The sequence below is a fragment of the Protomyctophum parallelum genome (assembly GCF_964188405.1).
Source record: "Protomyctophum parallelum genome assembly, chromosome: 14".
In the NCBI taxonomy this organism is placed as follows: Eukaryota; Metazoa; Chordata; class Actinopteri; order Myctophiformes; family Myctophidae; genus Protomyctophum; species Protomyctophum parallelum.
This window is the reverse complement of record NC_139709.1, coordinates 36,689,047-36,706,332: the sequence shown is the minus strand read 5'-3', so window position 1 is coordinate 36,706,332 and position 17,286 is coordinate 36,689,047. Positions and strand designations below refer to the sequence as shown.

General features: G+C 42.4%; 1 protein-coding gene across 1 annotated transcript in view; it reads right to left on the bottom strand.

The window, feature by feature from the left end:
* myo10 (myosin X) overlaps positions 1-16,801 on the bottom strand; it is a 145,126-nt gene extending 128,325 nt beyond the window's left edge. The window contains exon 1 of the mRNA XM_083782271.1: positions 16,386-16,801. Within this exon, the coding sequence (XP_083638397.1) occupies positions 16,386-16,406 (21 nt within the window). The 5' untranslated portion in view covers positions 16,407-16,801. The remainder of the gene's footprint in view (positions 1-16,385) is intronic.
* Positions 16,802-17,286: the final 485 nt, after the last annotated feature.

The window sequence follows — 17,286 nt, the reverse complement described above, 5'->3', positions numbered from 1 at the left end:
ACTGTGTTTGGAAACATCATCCAACATTCGTTATTAATCACCATCGAGGACTGGATGAGAATGCACCCATCTCACAGAGATGTGGAAAAACCGATATGTCGCTTTAGCAGATATAACTGCCATTATTACTTTTTTGAAAAAATAATATAATCTTATAATAAATAATATTAATGTTTTTAACCTGGCATCCCAATTTTTACAAAGTCGTTACAGACGGACATTCTCAAAAACTTTTCAAAAAGAGATGATCTACAAGCTCACAATAGCACATTTTTTAATTAATTTATTGTACCAGAAGTTGAGATCCGAAATCGTATTATTTGTTTACAAGTGTGCCCAAGCCAATTAGGTAGCAGCTATAACAAAAAACACAAATATGGGTGAAAACAATGGTAATAATCTGTGATCTAGGACTTGCAACAATCTTGCATCGGTCGGGTTCTAATTAGGCTGTGGTCTTGGACAGCGTGGAGGTCAGAAGAAAGCGAGCCTTGATCTCCAAGTGTACAAATATTCCTTTGATGAGGGTTAGATGCATGTTGACCCAGTTGAGACGCAGAGATGAAAGTGTTTATTCATCCTCTCTGAACTGTTTGTCATGCTGATGGTGAGAATCAACTGAAACGAGGACGTTAGTTCAACTCTCTTGGGCTTTTCAAAAGATGTCGTAACGGTTATGGAGTCTTTGGTGGAGTGTCAAGTCTCAGAGAGCACTGAGAGCGTTCGGGCCGATTCGTCTAATAGTGTCATTGCTTTGGCGGTGGACCAACGAGGCTAAGTGGTGCGGCGTGGAAACTGTTTAGGGGGGGGGGGGTAATACTGTAGCTGATGTCTAAACAACAGAACACTCAACAACACACTCCAAGGAAGTTTGTGTATGCCTGGTTTTAAGCCATGAAAAAAAACATAGGAGCTATTACGTTACACATGCAAGCATGCACACGCACTCACTCCAATATAGCAGGTTTTAGGGTCCGGTGTCTTGATCAAGAGCAGTATTTGTCATGTTGTAACTGTGGTGTATTATTATTTATTTTTTCTTATGTGGGACCACGGATGGAAACTAGCTTCTACCTAAAACCTTGCATGTTTTACATTAAATCACGTTTGATTTAATGTTCACTAAATGTGTACTGTCCCGGACAGAAATAAATGAATAAAGAATAAAGGACAACATGGATTAGCTCTCGCTGCTGGGCTTAGAACCTGTGATGTTACAAATTACAGGACAGACATACACTCAACTTAAATGGTGCTATATCACAATAATGGTTCTTTATCTTGTCATAATATGCCGTGGAGAACCTCTTTTGGTGCTAAAGCACCTATCTTTAAGGTGCTATCTTTTGAACCGTTAAACTTAAACATTAAACTATAAGCTGAAGAACCATATCTGGAAAGAATAATGAATATTTGGGGATGACAGGTTAATGTGATTAAACTGTGCAACATCAGCAGCATCTCCCAGGCAAGTGTTAACAAGAACTCATCAGCACTCTGATCATTAGAACACAAATGAACACCACATGCTTATCACATAGTGTGAAAGCTATGCTGTAAAGTACTCAGTGATGTTAGTGATACGGTTTGGTTTAAAGTAATTTTAAGTTAAATATATTGTGATGAAAATCTCTGCATAGAGTATTTGTTGTAGAGTGTTTGTCTGTTTGATCAAAAGATGGTTGTTTGTCCAAACTCAACAACAATCATTCATAAATGACTCAGACGTGAGGACAAACAACAAAGACTAGTTTGTCAGCAAGGAATGCTCATTGCCTTGGATGTCATCGTACAAATTAAGCAGCCATGTGGCTACAAATTAACGTGTGTGACGTGACGATTCAACAAATATGCCATAAATACTGGCTTCCTTTGTCTGTACATGAGTGTGATGCGTTTCCTTCTGGTTAGTTTGAACATTTACCAAAACAAATGGACCCTCACCGGCCTAAATCAGGTTTCATGTAAATGTCTTCAAGTACACCACAATATTTATGCAACAGACTGCACTTTACAACTGGACATTAACTCTGATGAAGTGACTTGATTGCATTTTTGGCTCTGGGCAGAGGAAAAATAATTAAATCAATTGGCTCCTTTTTAAATCACGTCTCTAATAATGAGTATATTCTGACAGACATTTTGCGAACTGTGTTCAATCACTGCACACAGTAACATACACTGAAGTTATCTGCACTCCTAGTGCAATATTAACACCTTGTGTTTGTGCAGCTGTGTGAGTATACGTGTGTACACAAGATACGTGCATGCATGCACGTATGTGTGTGCGTGCGTGCGCACGTGTTATATTGTTGCTTATCTCCACATTCTAACTTTTTGTGTTTTTTGCTTTTGTAACTAAATGCCCTACTTGATCATACTAGGATATTACTCATTACTTGGTAAAAAATCAATCATTTATACTAAACATTATTAGCCGTAACGTATGGAAACAAAATCTAGAACCTGTGCTAATACGTTTCTCGGCACGGTTCACTTGTAGTTAACGTAGTTGTAAAGAGCCATCTGTCTCAGTAAACTTGAAAGCAGTAGCTGCTGTCATCTCGTCTCACTGCGTCTGAGAGCTTCTGAAGACGTGTGCTCTTTGAGGAGAACATGCTTCCGTCCGCCAGGTGCTTAAAGTCAGTGACTCTGCAGAACAATTCACTTTCTACAAGACCAGGTGTGTGTGTGTGTGTGTGTGTGTGTGTGTGTGTGTGTGTGTGTGTGTGTGTGTGTGTGTGTGTGCGCGTGAGTGTGAGTGTGTGTATGTGCGTGTGTGCGTGTGTGGTGCGTGTGTGCATGTGTGGTGCGTGTGCGTGTGTGACAATGCCTGTGGACACCTGTGTCTCATAAACGACAACAGAACTGCTTACTGGGCAGAACAAAAGAGCTGTCACTGAACTAACACTCTACACTGTACTATACACTATAGAGTCTAGGGGGTCCTCAGAGTTAAGATGGGGGGTGGAGGAAATTCACATTTTCGAATTGCCCAAATGGGAATGGCTTACGTTGTTACTGTACTGTATGTTTTGAATAATCAATACAATACAATAATCTAAATCTACTAAAAACTAACTAAAGTTTTCACAAAATTGTAGCAAAATTGTACAACAATTTGAGATGTTGTGGACAAAATTGACAAAAGGAAAACACTCAAATGGAACTAAGTGGACCCAAGTGGTCCATGTGTACACCCTCAGAGTTAGAGACCAAGGGTCGATTTGGAATGAGGATCCCTGTACCCCATTTTGAGAACCACTGATTGTAGGACACGGTACCAAGTTCTTACTTACTTCTTATTATTGATAATAGACCCATACTTTATGTTTGCATATACTTTGCACTGTTGTTTGCATAACTCTTTAGAAGATTTAGAATTGTGTTTATTTCTTTCAGATATATTTTATACATGAATATAACCATTATATAACCATACTAAAATAAAATTGGCATTGTTAAAATGCACTTTGTTATGGCTGTGACATCACACTAGACATCACATTAGTACGAGTTAGAGAGTGAGAGACGGATAATCTATGTACAACATGTGTGTGTGTGTGTGAGAGAGAGAGAGAGCGAGAGAGCGAGAGAGAGAGAGAGAGAGAGAGAGAGAGAGAGATGCACACAATGCCTGTGGACACCTGTGTCTCATAAACAACAACAGAACTGCTTACTGGGCAGAACTAAATAGCAGGAGAGACAGGGAGACCCCTGTCAGTGTACCAACACTCTACAGCAGTGGTCTTCAACAGGAGGGTCTACATACTGATCTGAGAGACAGGGAGACCCCTGTCAGTGTACCAACACTCTACAGCAGTGGTCTTCAACAGGAGGGTCTACATACTGATCTGAGAGACAGGGAGTCCCCTGTCAGTGTACAAACACTCTACAGCAGTGGTCTTCAACAGGAGGGTATACATACTGATCTGAGAGACAGGGAGTCCCCTGTCAGTGTACCAACACTCTACAGCAGTGGTCTTCAACAGGAGGGTCTACATACTGATCTGAGAGACAGGGAGTCCCCTGTCAGTGTACCAACACTCTACAGCAGTGGTCTTCAACAGGAGGGTCTACATACTGGTCATACAATCTACATACATACTGAATTGAGCAACCTAAAAACTGTGTACACATAAGCCTGAGCAGATGATAAGTTGATAACATGACCAAAAGTTGTTTTGAAAGTGAAATAATATCAATTTAACAAAATCACTTAAAGGGACATTTCACCACTGGAAGAAACTGCAGTCACTCAAAGTTAATAGTATTTGTAGTAGATAACAGTAGCACAATTCGAAATTTGCACCCTATGGCCAGAACAATAATGGCGTACTGCATGTGTGTTTGACCGTAGGGTTTGACTGGATCGCTGAATTCCTACAATGCCCATAATGCTTTAGTGCACTTCCCCTCTTTGTGGAGACTCTGGGAGGCTGCATGCAGGTGTGACTTTGTCGTCCAGGAAGGAAGTGAGACCACATTTTCATGACAGGTTTTTGGTCATGAACATCACGTCATGACTAAAATATCTATAAGAAAAACATATTACACACATAAAAACCCCAGGAAAGTGTTTATTGTGTCCTAAACATCATTAAAATAAGCTCTGGTTGCAAAAGGGGTGAAGTGGGCCTTTAATACCCTACCTTTTTAGTACAGTCCTTGATTAAAAGTAAGCTAGTTACTTTCCACCTCTGGTTAAGACGGGTGTCGTGAGTTGACCTGCAGTGGCTCCGCAGCACCTTGTCACCGAGCATAAATCAAACGCACACTAACCTCAAGGCCGGACATTTTAATTGAAGCGTTTAGGAAACGCGGAGGCCTGTCACAGCAGGAGGACGCATGGATTAGTGTCAGGAGAGACTTTCAAAACTTTAAAACGTTTTTGAAATAGCGACGTGTGTCCAGCCAACCGTGAAACCACCTCTCATATCCCAGCGTGCATCCTGTCCTGCTCAACCGGCGTTACAGTATGTGGCCATGGACGGAGGGCAAAAGTTATATTTCTTTTTTCAGTCCGTTTGTGCTGCATTTAGAATAGATACGACAGAAACAGAGAGAGGAAGTTCAGGGTTCGAGGGGGAAGGACATGCAACACAGAGAGAGACATTGACGTCTCGGTGTGTACTGGAGAGTAAAAATAGTGTGGGAAACGGAAGGTTATCCAGATAATTTTACTTATCTCGAATAATTGCAATTATTTATGCCATTATGTAATAATTGTGACAGGCCTAACCTGAACACTCATTTATACTCTCATTCATTCAATCACTCCCTCATAATTCTAGCCAGTAAGACGCCTCAGGGCGAGAAGCGACCTCGCCCTTTCATCTATGACAGCAGTGAACAGCACAGACCTCCCTGTATATGTAAGTGCATTCAACCACATGGACCCCCCCCTGGAGGCCCCCCTATCCTGGGCATCTTTAGGTGAACATATCAGGGGAAAAATCAGATGATGTTACGCATTGTTAAGCTTGTGGATCTGATGTTTTCGGTGAAGAGACTTGGTAGGAGAAAAAAAAGGAGTGGAACCAATTGCAGATTGGTCAACAAATTAAGTGATTAACATCAATTCAACACACCCAGATTGAGGAGTGGTGCGTGTGTGTGTGTGTGTGTGTGTGTGTGTGTGTGTGTGTGTGTGTGTGTGTGTGTGTGTGTGTGTGTGTGTGTGTGTGTGTGTGTGTGTGTGTGTGATTGCGTGTGTTTGTTTCAGAGCTCTGAGGAATGTCGGGATTGATCAGACAGGAAGTTGAGTGGAGGGGGTGAAGGAGAGAGAGAAGAAGAAAGAAAATAAGAAAAGGAAATGAGAGAGAGAGAGAGAGAGAGAGAGAGAAAGGGAATTGGTTGTGTGACATTATATTTTTCCATATCACCCACCCCTAAGTTACGCTGATGAGGGCCTGAGTAGCCCAAACGCATCGGTCCATATTTCAGACTGCTGCTGCGTTAAATTATATCAACGAAAAACCTTAAACCTTCTTAAACCACCGTCAGCAGAGCGTGCTTAGCTCTGGACTTCAGTCCCCTTAGTATTTTAATAGCCTACTTCAGTAAAAGCATTTAGATTGGCCCTTATGGACTGAGGAAAAGGTCAGGGATCGATGATTGAATCCAGACGAGCCCCCACGCTCTCTGTTCACACACTCTGTAAAAGCCGTCATCTTGTCCTAATCTGTCCTCCGCACAATGGCCTGAGTGGGGGCCCCTATCACAACGCCCCACAGACCGCCATCAATCCCGCTGGTATGCAGGGATTAACCTACAATGTAGAGGGGGGACCTCGGGGCAGAGGCGTGAAGGGGACGGGACTGCGAGGACAACCGTTGAACTGCAGGAGGATTTGATGACTAAGATGTCTTATGAGAAGACTAAAGCAAAATCCCTTTGGTATGTAAACAGACCTGCTCTAATCAGACCGGAGGAAAAAAAAGAAAAAGAAAAGAACCATCAGAGCTATCGCTGTTGTTAGGCAGTAACCGTATTTTAACTTTTTGAGCTTTTTCCCTGTAAATTAACGCCCTACATCACTACAGCCTACTTCACCTGAAAGCAGCAGATATGAAAACTCGAAACGTGGCACAAAGCGGCGCGTCGATCTCGGTCTCTGTCTTCCACCCGACAGACGTCACGTTGTTTGGGATGCATTGGTAGCCCCAGGAGGAGGCACGTTAGTATTACCTAGTTGTACATCCACACAGAGAGCTGCTTCTTTTATCAATGTAAACACTCGCTCCCTCGCCATAGGGGAATTGTAGTCTCATTGTCACTCATTTCTTTAGCTTGAAAAACATTCTGTCATACTCTCTCTGTCACGTGCCGTGTCGGGTTTCTATAGTTAGCGGCGACAGTGCCCTGCCAATGAGGAAAAGGAATTACATAACATTAGTGGAGTTGTACGACGTAAACATTAAATAAGTAGGGTGTTTTGCTTTAAATCATTTAAAGGAGCAACTGATTGATTTACAACATTATCTTCATGGTCCTCACTTCTCCTCACTTCTCTTCCTGCAAAGTTGGCATGCTTAAATAGAAGCCATTGTTCTTCAATACAAATAAAAAAAGCCCAACGCTGCCTACGATGTTACAGGTTTCTGAACTGTCTGAGACACACAGTGACTAGACAGAAACAGTGTCATCCTATAACAAGCCAATGAAGATGGGTGAAGTGCCCCTTTAAGTGTGAATGACATTGCAGCTGGGAGTGTTCAGAAGCAAATAAGTCAACATGTCAATGCACTGCGTTGTCAAAGTAATGATCATATAGAAATTAGATTACATAGATGTATCAAACGAGATCGGGACTTTTTATGATTAATCGTGCAGCCCTAACACACACTTACGCTGTACGTACGCACACACACACACACACACACACACACACACACACGCCAATATGCATACAGGACTTAAGAGATTGAATAGAAATGTGTCTCTGCATTTACTGTATTCATTCATTGCATTGTATTGGACTGTGTCTGCATGCGTGTATGTGTGGCGTGCATGTGTGTGTGCCACTGACAGACATGAGCCCTCCATCAGGCAATCAGTACATGTCAACGCCTGTTAATGGTATTAGTGTGATTGTTGCTACACAGGTCAAGTCCAGTCAAGTTTGTGTTTTTCAAAGACTAATTTGACTTATCTAATTTGACTTATCATACAGTATCATGGAGTCAGGTCATCACATCAAGTGAGAAAATCACAGAATGTATGTATGTACCAAAAATACATTAACCACCTATTCATTGTATATTAAATAGAAGATGCGATGTGATAACAATTTGCAAACGATTTTGACTGCATAACTTTTGGTACAGTATTTTGATGGCAACACTTTTACTTGTAGTCCCCCCAGTCACAATTTTCTGGAACCGTCGCTGCTTGTAAGCTAGTAATTCACATTGTGCTATTGCCAATCTAAGAGTACTTCTTCCACTGCTGGTTAATTTCCATGGAGTTGGGTAATCCATAAAACCCTCCTTTGTTTTTTTTGTAAATCACAGAATCAATTTATTAACCACTGCAAGTGCAAACTTCCTCCAATTTTGGGTTTCAGATCAGGTGCTTGTGTGACAAGACAACAGTCAGTGCTGCATTTGTGGGACAAAAAAAGCGAACTTAAACATGCCCTATATACTTCTCTGTACGACAAATGAGCCTCTCTCTCTCTCTCTCTGCTGTAGTGTTATGTCTCTCTCTCTCTCTCTGCTGTAGTGCTATGTCTCTCTCTCTCTCTCAGTGCTATGTCTCTCTCTCTCTCTGCTGTAGTGCTATGTCTGCATTTCTCGTTAGGGGTTATGGTATAAAACCTAGCACTCTAATGACGGGCACTAACGACCTGACCACATCACACGTCGTACACACAGCCCCTCCCCGTTGCCTTTATACAGCATGCAGCGTTTTCATGCTGATGTCAACATTAGGTTGCTGCTGTGTCAGAGTGCACCCATCTATCCCCGGTGTTGGGTGGGGTTGGGGGTTTGAAACCCGACACCCCCTGCTCTGCTGCTCAACAGCCGGATGGAATTTAAAAAGATGCGGGAGAGATGTTTGCAGCATCATGGTGTTGAGCATTGGTTCTCAAAGTGGGTCCGATCAGATAAATGATGGATAGGAACTAAATGGACCCTTATGTGGCTTTAACTCCAATAGTGTACAAATGGAACCAAATGGACCCATAAGTACACTCTTAGAGTTATGGTGGTCCATGGTCTAAGTCTTGACCATAGACTGTACGAATTAAAGGTCTTGATCATTCTTTGAACAATTTTTTTTCAGATGGGGGTCTGCGACCAAATACACATTAATTTAGGGGTCCTTGACATGAAAAGGTTTGACAATCACTGGTGTTGAGTACCAGAAGTGTTCAGCCAGACTGCACTGAACCTGTGGAGGACAGTAACTAAGTTACTACTTGATCAATCATACTGCAGCTTAACACAAAAGTAGCAGATCTACATGCTCTAAATGTGGCGCGAAGCGATGCGTTTCGAGCTTGTAGATGTGCTACTTTCACTATCTTTGAATCATCATGAAAGGCAACAGTTTTGGACATATGAGGTTTCCACCCGACAGAGACGATGACTTTTACTCCACTACATGTCAAAGATTACTCTGAAATGACTGACTTTTATGTAAGAAAATGTATACACTTGTGACAGTTATTTAGCGAAGCGTGGTCTTGATGTGGATGCAGTAGGCTATGTCCAGTCAAGTCTTCACCAGAATCTTTGAAAGGATCTCTGGCTGAGTGTGTGAAAAAAATCTAACTTGTCTTTGCGTATAGAGTAGTAGTGGTTCCCGCCGGTTCGATCCCCCGGCTCGAAGTGTCCTTGCACAAGACACACCTCCTGATGAGCAGGTTGGTGCCACTGCCTTGCATGGTTTGCTCTGCCGTGTGTGCATGGCAGCGTGCGTGTGTGTGTGTGTGTGTGTGTATGTGTGTGTGTGTGTGTGTGTGTGTGTGTGTGTGTGTGTGTGTGTGTGTGTGTGTGTGTGTGTGTGTGTGTGTGTGTGTGTGTGTGTGTGTGTGTGTGTGTGTGTGTGTGTGTGTGTGTGTGTGCGTGAATGGATGAATGTGAAATACATTGTTAAGCACATAGGATAAATGTGCTGTATAAATGCAGTCCATTAGACTGGTATACCTATGTGGATCATGTTTCACGGCTCTCTTTTTTACTGTCTTGAGGGGTGAAAAAGAGATAAGAAATAATACAGACAGACGAGCCAATCCAGCTTCCTGTGAAAGCTGGCTGCGTAAAGAGTTTTTACACCCGTGGTGAAATAACAGAGAGTCCAGAAAGCAGCCTGTGTGTTGGACCACGGCCCATGGATCGCTCTTAAAACAGGAAAGTAACCAAGTAATTGTACTCCATCCGTTACGTTGGATCAGGGCCTGTTGCTGCCTGCCATCACTCTTAAACCGTCGCTGTCATGCAGTACGCCCTTATCTTCATATTTGATTTTTTTGTGTGTGTGTGTGTAAATTAATGCATGTTGATCATACTACAGCGTCACGCAAAAGCATCAAAAGTAGCAGATCAACAAGCTGGAAACTTCGCGATGCGTTTCAAGCTTGTGGATCTGCTTCTTTTGATGCTGTTGAATTTGAATCCTGAAAAAGTAAGTAAGTAAGCAATGTGCTCCACTGTCTCACTCCCATTCGCTCTTAAATACTAATGGAAAGTACTTTTACTCTAGTAGCGTTGGATCAGAGCCCGTCTCTGCTTCTCTGCCATCTCTCTTAAAACAGCAGAACAAACTGGCATCTGGAATCCTGGCAAATATGCCAAGCTAGCTTGTTTTTATTATTATTAAAAGGGAGAGCAGACAGCACACAAGCCTTACGTCACATGGCCAGACAACCCTGCTAAGGCTGGCCAATTAACCCCAAAACATTTATTCAGCAATGTTTTACAAGGCGTCACATTGCGACATTATTTATTAGACAATAATAGACATAATCATCTGTGATATAAACAGTACAAGAACCTTCTTATTGAGACAGAGGAGGGCCAACTCTAAGTATCAAATCTCCTGCTCCATCCCAATGATCCAAGGCACTGTCCTGTGGCGAAAATGAGGGGTCAGGGTTTGAATCCCCGGCCGGGTCATACCAAAGACTATAAAAATGGGATCCGATGCCTTATACCTGCTTGGCATTCATCATCAAGGGTGGGATTGGGGGTAAGTCCCTGCGACATACTATCATGTCCAGGAGGTGTACTTGTACATCACGGCTGGGAGATTTAGTTCAGTTGTACATAAGCCGCCTCACGTTACAGAAACCTGTCCTATGGACCACATGGCTCAGCAAGGCTCGGGAGTAGAGTATCTATCTAACACCTACAGCTGGAATGTAGCAGCATTACAGCATTGGTGGCTACTTTTCAACATGGACGTCTAAAAGACCTCTAGACCTCTGCTCTGAAGGCGTGTTTGTACTCCAGGGTTCCCAGGGTACTGTGATCGTCTTCGGACCATCACCGTGTCTCCTTAAATGATCTGAGAATGTCTAGATCCCATCCTCAAAATCCAAACGAAGCTCAACAGGGTCGGCCTAGACGCTCCCTCAGCCCTGTTAGCCAATGAACAACGAGGCAGCTAGGTGCTAGCGACAGAAGTGGGCTGGAGTGAGTGAAAACTGAACGTATACACTATACAGAGTCAGTAGACTATACAGACGGCACAGTGACCTACATGTTGTCATTACTGCTGCCATTCATGTCATTCCATTCAATTATCTCCCCTCAGGGAGGACACTGGACACATTCATTCATGTTCTGTCCATATGGGAGTTACTGTACATCTGAGACACCACTTGTAGTCCATGCAACCTGAATACATGCTGTCATTTAGCTCAGTGGTTCCCAAACATTTCACGTCGAAACCCAAAAGAGAGATTTGCTCGGGATCGATCGGCTATTTTGACTACTTCTTATTATTCGTTTTTAAGATTTACAGTATAAAATTATTTTACATTTTAAAGTCACAAAAAAAATAAAGTCACAATACCAACTTTGATGAGGCAGTATTGTATTGTTATAAAAATATAAGGTTTTCTTCATTTCCTGAAAAAAAAATATTTTTCATTTCCTGAACATTTTTGGAGTTGGAGGTGGTTTCTTCCCGACAGCAGAGCTATACTGGTGCAATGAACACATAGGCAACAGCTCAGGTGTGGTAATACAAAATGCACAACAGTTGTGTGTTGCGTTTGAGTGAAACCGGTCTCATGCGTGACGACGGCACGTCTGGCTGTTTCAGCACTGAATGTAAAACCGCTCCCAGGCAAGACAGAAAAAGAGAGAGAGAGAGAGAGAGAGAGAGAGAGAGAGAGAGAGAGAGGGAGAGAGGGAGAGGGAAAGGGAGAGAGGTAGGAGGGAAAAGAAAGAGAGGGAAAGAGTAAGGGAAAAAGAAAGCCAGAGAGAGAGACTTTCTCAGCAGTGCCAGAAAGCAGGCAGTACAATAGTCTCAAATATCGTCCTGCCTGCCGGTCTATCAGCCAGCTAATCTGAGCTGAAACAAAGGAGCCAGTCTTCAAGGAAAAGACCATTTGACATGGAAACACAACCAGAGACAGAGACAGAGACAGAGACAGAGACAGAGACAGAGACAGAGACAGAGACAGAGACAGAGACAGAGACAGACAGACAGACAGACAGACAGACAGACAGACAGACAGACAGACAGACAGACAGACAGAGAGAGAGAGGAATGTGGATTGGATAATGCTTCCCTTACAGAACTGCGTTTCTGGGTTCTGTGTTTAATTCATAAAGGCTTTCAGGATACGAGATTGAGAAAAAACCAAAACAGAAGAGAAAAACCCTCAAATCTCCCAAGAAGCATTGACTGTCTGAACTGAACCCATTCAACTTGCAGTGTTCAGCAAGAACATGGCAGCATGGATTAGCGTTATTAGCATAATGTGGAAAGTAATTAAGTACAGTTAGTACTCAAGTACTGTAGTTATTATTACTTTGATATTTTATAATTGTACTCCACTCCATTTCTGAGACAGATGGCATGCTTTTTATTCCACTACAATCATTTGAAAACTCCCATTACTTCCTGCAGACTTTGGTTAGTATTACAGAACATCCAGTAACAAATTAAGCCTTATGTCTATTCAGTAAGTGATTCTTATTTTAGAAATAGCCGATCACCCGATCTACACATTCACAACACATTGCCATGCGAAAGACTGACTCATTTGGAAGCCTTTTGAAACAACTTGTGAAATCTTTACAAATTACAAACTTTACTAGAGTTTTTTACAAAGATGATCATGTTGTCACTTGAAAAAGGAACACAAAATAAGTGCCACAGTCTCATACACCCAATAATGCTAGTCAATGAATCCTTTAAATGATGTCTTTTTTTTTTTTCTTTTTTTTTTTTTAAGATATTTTTTTGCGGCTTACGCCTTTTATTGATTTTTGAAGGGACAGACAGTAGGCTGACAGGAAACGGGAGAGAGATGGGGGAATGACATGCAGTAAAGGCCGTGTCGGGTCCGGGAGTCGAACCCGCGGCACACTGCGACTGGATTACCAGTCCGGTGCCCAGACCGTTACGCTACGGCCTGGGCCTAAATGATGTCTTTTAAGACTTAACTGGATGCATTGTTATGTATGACCAATGCTTTAAAAACCAGAAATAGCATATTGAAAATAGACAGCCCTTTTTCAGTCACCTTTGAAATGATCAACATCTTATTTTTGGAATTAAATATTTTAGGTTGTTAGATATGGACAGATCTAACATCACTGTGATGTGGGAGCTGCTCGTATGAAAGGATAAGAAGGGCCTGTAACTGTAAGTCCTGTTATGAAACATAATAAGTCATAACATAACTCCTGTTCATGTGGTTTTGACAGGTTCATGTACAAGCACAGACCTGCGTCAGTCCCTACGGGTCACACTGCAGGCCGTGCAAACAGACACACCTTATCTCTTAGCCAAATAATACGCAGGGAAAAAAATCCCCAAACTATGATTCATAAGAGGATAATATTAAACTTTTGAAACGGCTTGTCTTCGCCTCCTGACGGTTAGAAATTGCGAAATCAAGTTATGGTTATAAGACTTTTTACCTGGGGCCACGCCCCCTTTCAGATTACATCATCACTGGTGACACCTGAGACTGGTGTTGAGTTGTTGACAAGTCGAGTCACACCTGCGTTCTAACCCCCGGTGACAAGTAATCACACACACACACACACACACACACACACACACACACACACACACACACACACACACACACACACACACACACACACACACACACACACACACACACACACACACACACACACACACACACACACACACACACACACACACACACACACACACACACACACACACACACACACACACACACACGATAGCCCTATCATCAAGTGGGCGAGGTTTAGCTCTTTAAAAAAAATCTAATGATTTTTCCATTGAGCAGAGGGACGATGATGTCTACTCAACCCAAGGAGAAAAAAAGGGAAATCCAAGATCTCATCGCTGATGTTGTCATGTTGTATTCACAGGAGGTTTGTGCGAAAGAAATTGCCAATCTACAAGCTCACAACAATGCAAAACACAACATTACACGTGAGCTTGTAGAGCGGCTATTTCCTGCGAAGAGATTTGGTGTAGACTAGAGGGACAAAAAAAGAGCGGACCAAGGAGCAACTAGTAGCTAATAACTCCTCCATCTTTGTTGGCCGTTGCCAACAAAGTAGTGGCCGTTGCCCACTACTTTTCCCCCTCTACAGCAGTGGTTCCCAAACGTTTTAGCTCATGACACAAAAGAGAAATGAGACGTTTGCCCTGGACCCAAACTAGTGACAATAGCAGATATATGATCAATGAAGAGAACTCGTCGCTTTGACGATTCAAACAACGTCTGAATAAATACTTAACTTAACCATCGCATGCCATCACAAAAACATGTGATGATTCATGTTAATTACTGAGCTTGTAGATCGGCTATTTTCACTACTTAAAAACATTTGTTTTCTAATTTATGGAATTTCTTACGATTTCTCTTTGATTTATTCATGGAGTTACTGAAAATACTTTAGTTTTTAATACATGAACATTTTTGCTTTTTTTGGGAATGTATTTTGTGAAAATGTTTTGAAATAATAAAATGACAAAATGTAGGAAACAAAAAACAACGGGACTCATACAAAAGTGTCTGCGACCCACAAAAGGGTCCTGGCCCATTGTTTGGGAAACAGTGCGCTATAGTACACCAAACTTCTTCACCTCAGAATTTGGGAATCTAGGGTTCAAGCGGTTAAGATGTTTGCTTACAAATGGGTGCTAGTGGAATGAATGAATGGTGTGTGCTTTCAAAATACTAAGTCAATGATTCTAGTTCTGAGTAGCAATGCAGTGATAAGGCCACACTGTGTCGATAAGCCAATGAGAGCAGCCTGCACCGAAGCTTCTCAAAGTGGGGTCCGGGGACCACCAGGGGGCCCTTGCAGGGGTTCCAGGGGGGCACCCCAGCAAAATGAGGAACAGTTTAATTTCAATATTATGTCCCTCGGCTAGAAGTAAACGCAATGTATACGAATGGCCATGCATTTCAGACCAGACCATAGGTTGTGCTCAGTGGTTCTCAAAGTGGGGGCCATGCTCCGCATTCAATGCAGAGAGAACGGTTGAATCTGCTGGGCCAGGGACCCTCAGGGTTCCTTGAAGGGGTTCAAAATGGACCCTTGCAAACATGTCAGAGAACAAATCATTTTTCAAATGGTTATGGGGGTCCACCACACTACACATATATTAATGTGAAGGTCCTTGACATGAAAATGTTTGAAACAACTCTGGCCTGTAAAGCTATAACTTATAAGTGCAGTAACAGCTAAGCTCATATCCATTAATGTGGATCTGTTGCTCAACAAGTGGCCCAAATCTGGACACACACACACACACACACACACACACACACACTATAGGTTAAATCGTATATCATGAGGTAGGTTTCTATTAATAGATTCACAGGAGCCCTTCTTTTGTTTCTCGGAGGAAAAGACGTGCGGAAATACCAGCGTCCCCCTGGGACCACTTCCAACACACGCACGCGCACACACAACCCCCCTCTGATGAAGCACCGGGTGGACAAATTGATTGAACACAACATGCAACAACACAACAGTGCACCGCAACGCAACGCAAGTTACACACACACACACACACACACACACCTATAATTGTCTTTATTGTTATGTGCAAATTGTGCATATAGGCCTATACCCTATAGCCTACCGGTAGCCTATGCCAAACTTCTGGTTTTGTATAGACCTACTTAAGCGTATGCATGTCTTAATTATTAGCCCGTACACAACCCAGCTGAAAGCAATGCAACAATGTGTGGACACAGCACACAACACAGACATACCCTTGGGTCAATATTGAGTCATAGATCGATTTGATCGAGTGTGATATGCAAATATCTAAATCGATTAAATACAGGTCTATAGTTGTCTTCTTGATCCAACACAAACACAACACTGCTACAATTGGCATTTAATATACATAGCCTACCAGGGTATGCATATGCAGGCGGCAGGCCACACAGTTATACTTAATTGTGTTAATGCACAATTATTCGGTTACATTGTGCACTGCCTGGAGTACACATGGATACACAAAGCAACAGTGTGTTACTGTGTGTGGATTGTTACATTGTATAAAATAATCAACATGCTTCCACAATGATCCAAGCAGAACTCGTCGCTTTGTCGATTGAAACAACCTCTGAATAAATATTTAACTTTAACCATCGCATGCTATCACAATAACACATGTGATGATTCCTGTTAATGAACAGGCATTTAATAAATATATAAAATCCTTACCTCCGTGAAGAAATTATCCATTTTGCCCTGGTTAATCCCCGAGGATTATAAATAATTCCAAACTGTACAATAGGCGCTCCAGTCTTCATGCGGTTTGGGAGACATTCAACAGGTTTTAAAAGTCCATTTTTTGAGGGGTCCCCTGACGTCCCTTAATTGTCCTCTGTATGGATGTGAGGGACACAGACAGACAGTTCTGTCTTTGTCTCATATGGGTTACAGTTCCATTTCTCCTTTGATTTAGAAAAATACAATAAATCTTCAATCCATCCACAGAGAGAAAAGCGAGTCCTTGTAATCCTAAAAACTTTGGTCGTGTGCGCATTGCTTTGGTCAGTTTGTGTGTGTTACTGTTGTGTGTGTGTGTGTGTGTGTGTATGTGTGAGTGTGTACAGTATGAGTGTGTATGTATGTGTGTGTGTGCGCTCGATGTGTGTGTGCCCGTGTGCCGGGTTTGGTAAATACTAAACGTGCATTCTAAAGTATTAACGCACTCAAACCCTGACTGTAAGCTCCACCCTAATGGATCAGCATTATCTCCAACCCACTATGACTATGGCAACCTACACGACTCTCTGGCGACACCTGCTGGCCCAATACCATTGGTGGAAAGTGGATAATATAATCTAACTAGAAAAAGTGCCCTTCTGGGCACAGGTCTCCACCAGGATTTCTTCCTCAGCCTAGTGGGAATATGCGTGCACAGTTTCATCGCAATCGGACGCTGCGTTGAGGAGTTGTGGCGATTTGTACAAAGCGGGTTACTCCTGAAAACTGTAGGAGCCAATCGTGGCCAATCAGGATGGAATATGAGAAATCAAACAAACCTGTCTTGATCACATGACTATGGAGATCATGTGTACCGATTTGCGTGAAATTTGGATAAAATCTGAAGGAGTAA